The following is a 5258-nucleotide window of genomic DNA, read 5'->3' on the forward strand; positions in this document are numbered from 1 at the left end:
ACCTTTATTTATGAAGCGCTGTAAATTTACACAGCGCTGTACATACAATCTTTTTAATTAGACGGTTCCCTGCCCTCGGGCTTACAATCTAAAAAGATATGAGACAAATGGAGAAGAGAGTGGTGGAGGGAAAGGGGATGAGGTCCAGCAGTTACTCTCTACCTCCGAGGCCTGGACCAAGGCAGATGGGCTGGAGGGAGGGCTTGGCTTCATAATGGATGGTTAATCTTCTTCCAGGGAAAATAAATTTGCCCAACAAATTAGACCAGCATATTTGGGCACATCAGAAGTGACACTATGTAACTTCCAGCTGGGCTGATTTTAGGCCAAAATTGGGGGGGGGGTTTGAAGCAGGTAAGCTGATGCATTCAGAATTTATTTGGGGGACATTTTATTGGTTTTCTGGTGAAAAATTGCCCCCAAATCAATCATTTCCATAATTAAAACATGTGGGGGGGCATCGGGAGCTTGGAAGGGTTCAGGTGTCCCAAGGTGGCATGTGGACCATGGAGTGCACTTTGCCCACCCTTGATTTAACCAGCATGTTCCAGCAGAAATGATATTTCTCCCCTTAGAATGACTGAGTTCTTACTTTGCTCAGCTTTCCTAAATTCATTTGGCAGTTTCAGCCATACATTTTTGTATCAGTCCTTTGGTCATGCTTCCCCTCTACCTAGGATTGTAAGGTACTTTTTTCAGCTGCTTATGAAGGGATACTAGAATTATAATAGTGCATGTTATTTTTTTTAAGCTAGTTTTTTGTTAATGCAATTCATTGGGATTTAGGATGTAGTTGCCAAAGATATCTCAAACCTACCACTCCTATTTTATTCTATCATATCCTCCTTTATAGGTGTTTTATTCTTCCAAATGATTCTATTCACTGTGAGAGGGAACTGTACCAGTCCGCCAGAGCCTGGAAAGACCACAAAGCTTACATTGACCAAGAGGTAAAAACTGTATCATTAAGCATCTGTACTAGTACTTTGCCACCCAATATTCTAGGGGAGGAAATGTATCAAGCAGATGACAGCTTGCAGCAGGACATGGATATTTAGTTTGAAACTACTTCTTACCCATAAAGACACTGGCTGCAGTCAGAGGTAATGTCAGGGGTGTCACTAGAGGATATGGAAGGTGCAGGCTGCACTTCGTGACACCCTAATTGAGATGACACCACTGTTCCGCAAAATAAAAAAATAAAATAAGCTGTGGGGTAAGATTTGGCTCAGTGGATGGAGAAAGGAGATGCTTGCAGTCGCAGTGAGCATCTCCTTCTCCACCCACTGAGCCCTAGTGGCTATGGACTCCTCCCCTTCCACCATCTTCCTTTTCCACCTTGCCAACAGCCTTTGCAGAATCAGAAGAGACTTCCTTGGGGGAAGTAGGCAGAGGAAGGGGAGGCAGCAAAGAAGAGGAGGTGGTGGAAACATAGGGTTGTCCCATCACCACTGCCCATGGGGGGAGCACAGTCCCCGAAAGAGATGGAAAGTTTCATTTCATGATTACTACTGAAAATAATTGGCAGGGAGGTAGTGTTAAAAAGTGATGTGCACTGGGTGTCAAATGTGCCAAGTATGCCATAATGCTTAATCATAATTGAAGTTTACATGAATAAACTTGTGAGCCCTCCTTCCCTCCTCCTCCATTGCTGCTGCAACCATTCTCCAATAACTACTTTCATTTCACTTTCAACAAACTGTAGTGTGTCGTAATGTGCTAACCTAGACAATCCATGATTAGTCTTAATGTGAAAAAAAGTCCATTTCAGACTATGGTTACTAATCCTGGCTTGTTTTCCAAACCCATTTTAAGATGAACCACAATCCTTGGTGTACACTTAACCACAAATATACCAATTAGCAAGAGCCTAGGAAACAGTAATGCAAGTGATGTTCATGTCAGTGGGGTTGAAAATTTGCTTTGGGTTGTAGTCAGAACTTGGATAGCACTATCCAAGAAGCCGAACCTACAGTGGATACTTCCTTAAAAGTCAAAACAGCAGATTCAATTCCCCAATGACATGTAACACCAAACCATGTTGTTTGACCTTAAAGATTTTTTTTCTTACTATCAGTTCACCATTTTTGAAGTGAATATAAGTAGATATTTTATTGTAGTGGCAACATACAATATGGATTATAAAGTACAGTGCGCCCGCGCCATACGCGGGCGCACCATACGCGGACTTGAGCGTATGTGCTCAAGCCGCGGCGCGCGCGCGGGGCAGAAGGGGCGGCACATCCCATTCAATTGAATGGGTGCGTGCGCCCGTTGCGCCCTACGCCGCCGCGCACAAGCCCCATTGTTTCCAATGGGGCTCGAGCATAGGCGGAATTCGCCTTACGCGGCGGGATCCGGAACGGATCCCCCGCGTAAGGCGCGAGGACGCACTGTATAGGATGCTTTTATAGTGAAATATTAATATCATCATTAATGTTCAGGTAGCAAAATATTAAATATTTTCATAGTAATTATTTTATCCCTGACAAGATCATCAACTATGGAATATATTCTTGCTGTATAGATTGAGGCTCTCCAAGATAAAATTAAAAAATTAAGGGAAGTGAGAGGACATCTGAAAAGACGAAAACCTGATGAATGTGATTGTAACAAAATGAGGTATGTAAAATTATTTTTCCCTTTTGTATAATTCCAGTCAGAAAACAACATATATATGGGGACAATTTACATAAGTTTGTTGTTACAAATATCTCAGTTCAAGGACAGAAACCATACATTTTTGCCAAACTGTGGGTATATGTTAATCTGGTTCTGACTTCTTTTTATAGTGCAGGTAGCCAAATGTTGGGGGTTACAGTGCTGTACTGCCCCCCCCAAATTATATCACTTTAAAAAAAAGCATCCTTCCCTTTAAATTCTCACATATGCCTTCAAATGTCTGCTGCAGGTAATTTGGTAATGTTTTTGGAGAGCTTTGCATTTTTACAACAGGGAGCTGCCTTTTTCTTTTTTTCTTTTTTTTAGAAGAAATGACCCAGAATTTTTTTTAATTTTTAATGAATTTTATTATTAAAATCAAATACAATTATTTACAACACAAAACACCATTAACTCTCATACATAATAAACATGAAAACAACAGAAAGAGAAATTTAATGTATTTGAGCATTTATCATGCCAGATGTTTTACAGGTTTCATTCAAAGGCAGTTTTGCAGTTTATATAAAGATATTTGTAGAATTATGTGACAGCCAAGTTTTTGTCTTAACATCCATTTTTTTCAGAACTTTTTTATCATAACTTTTCTCTTGCAGCTATTACAGCAAAGAAAAAGGGGTGAAAGGTCAAGAAAAGCTGAAAACAAGTCACCTTCATCCATTCAAGTAAGCCTTCCTCGCTTTCTTTCCCCTCTAATCCATCATGTCATCTTGAGATGTAGTATAAACAGAAGACATTATCTATTGGCACATTAGCTGATGGAAGACTATCAGCAGAAGCTACAGTCCATATAGGTAATCTTTCAAACTGATGGACTGAAAAATATGATGGGATTTTTTACTTCTGCTTTATATTTCTTCCATCAATCTTTTAGGGTTTTTTTTAAATTCATTATTATTTTTTAATTCATCTTGTTTGTTACCTGCCCTATTGTAATATTGGCTGGCATCCTGTCAGTGACTTATGCTGGTAGACGTCCATGTTAAACCTGCATAAATCATTTTTTGTCATTGTGCAATGATAAAATCTTTTAGCTGCTATTTCACTCAACCCCCCAAAAGAAACAGTTTACTGGCTGGTGGAGAGCAATGGTGCAGCAGTGAAGTATCCAGGTATCTTTTATAACTGGGCAACACAGCACAGACATCATCCTCCACAGAAACCCCCAGGAGGACGCAGTGAATTCCTCATCACTGTGCAGCTTTAAGAACATCAGTTTATTTAATTTATATTTTGACTGTCTGATAGATGGGACACAGAGTGTCTCACAGTGCTTCATAAATAAAGGTTAATAATAATAATAATAATAATAATAATAATAATAATAATAATAATCAAAGTATGTGGTTTAAAATTTAGTAGTAAGAAACTTAAAATACAATTTAAAAGCCTACTACATTAAAATATCAAATACTTTAAAACAATATAATGTTACTTACAATAAAAATTAAATTTTATATTGTAAAAACACAGCTGGATACTTCTCTGCCAACCACATGCACTCCACTAGCCAGTAAATTAATGTTAGAAGTGGAGGATGCAGCAGCAAAAAGGTGCGTTGGGGTGAATTTCCACTTGTACAGAACTTTATGATGGATCTCCCAATCTGGAACCTTAACATTCTCTGTGCAAAATATCAAGTGGCATAAGACAGCAATAAAGCACAATTTATCAGATTTGGATTTTAGAGAATCTTTTTTTAAAAAATTCTCATCTTAAAATTCTTGAGGGACAATCCTGTTCAACTCTTAGAATATAGGAGCAAAACACAGTGCAGAAATAATCCAGTTTGAGGCTGCTTTAACTGCCCTGGCTCAGTGCTAGGGAAATCTGGGCACTGTAGTTCTGTAAGACATTTAGCCTTCTCTGTCAGAGATATCTGGTGCCACAATAAACTACAGTTCCCAAGATTTCCTAGCACTGAGCCAGGGCAGTTAAAGCAGTCTCAAACTGGATTATTTCTGCAATGTGTTTTGGACCATAGCTAAACCTTGAGTGGATTAACACAAATAAATCGCAGTGAGGAAAGTGGTATTATAGTGCAGCTCCACAGATACATGACTATTTGCATGTCGTTGGAGAGCAGCGCAACACATCCAGCTGTCTTCCTGTAGCTGGAGGGACTGCAAGGATGTCACCTGCAGGAATCTCCCAAGAACTCCAGAGAACACTGCAGATGCCACATCACAGCACATCCAGGATGGGTTGGTGGGAAGAGGTAGCATTGGAAGATATAGCTATGGCAGCAAAGCTAGGTGATATACATACTTCTGATGAGAAGCTGGCCAGAAGTGTATTTATCCCCATTTAGGCTAGTGTGTCTGTCAAGGAAGTTTGAACTTTACTCTCTGTCATACGAATCAATGCTTATCCACAAAGGATAATATAGTTCCTTTTAGAAGCATTGGACTACACTTCCCATAATCACTAGCCAGTATAGCGAGGGCTAATGAAAGCCTTAGTTTAATTTTTTTAAAAAAAGACTTAATAATAATAATAATAATAATATGAAGAAGAAGAAGAAGAAGAAGAAGAAGAAGAAGAAGAAGAAGAAGAAGAAGAAGAAGAAGAAGAAG

General features: G+C 39.2%; 1 protein-coding gene across 6 annotated transcripts in view; it reads left to right on the forward strand.

The window, feature by feature from the left end:
• SULF1 (sulfatase 1) overlaps positions 1–5258 on the forward strand; it is a 142715-nt gene that overhangs the window by 122946 nt on the left and 14511 nt on the right. For all 6 annotated transcript variants that reach the window (XM_042464260.1, XM_042464259.1, XM_042464258.1 and 3 more), the window contains 3 exons: positions 854–950; positions 2528–2622; positions 3279–3347. In XM_042464260.1, the coding sequence (XP_042320194.1) occupies positions 854–950; positions 2528–2622; positions 3279–3347 (261 nt within the window). The remainder of the gene's footprint in view (positions 1–853; positions 951–2527; positions 2623–3278; positions 3348–5258) is intronic.

The sequence above is a fragment of the Sceloporus undulatus genome, chromosome 4 (genome assembly GCF_019175285.1).
Source record: "Sceloporus undulatus isolate JIND9_A2432 ecotype Alabama chromosome 4, SceUnd_v1.1, whole genome shotgun sequence".
NCBI lineage: Eukaryota > Metazoa > Chordata > Lepidosauria > Squamata > Phrynosomatidae > Sceloporus > Sceloporus undulatus.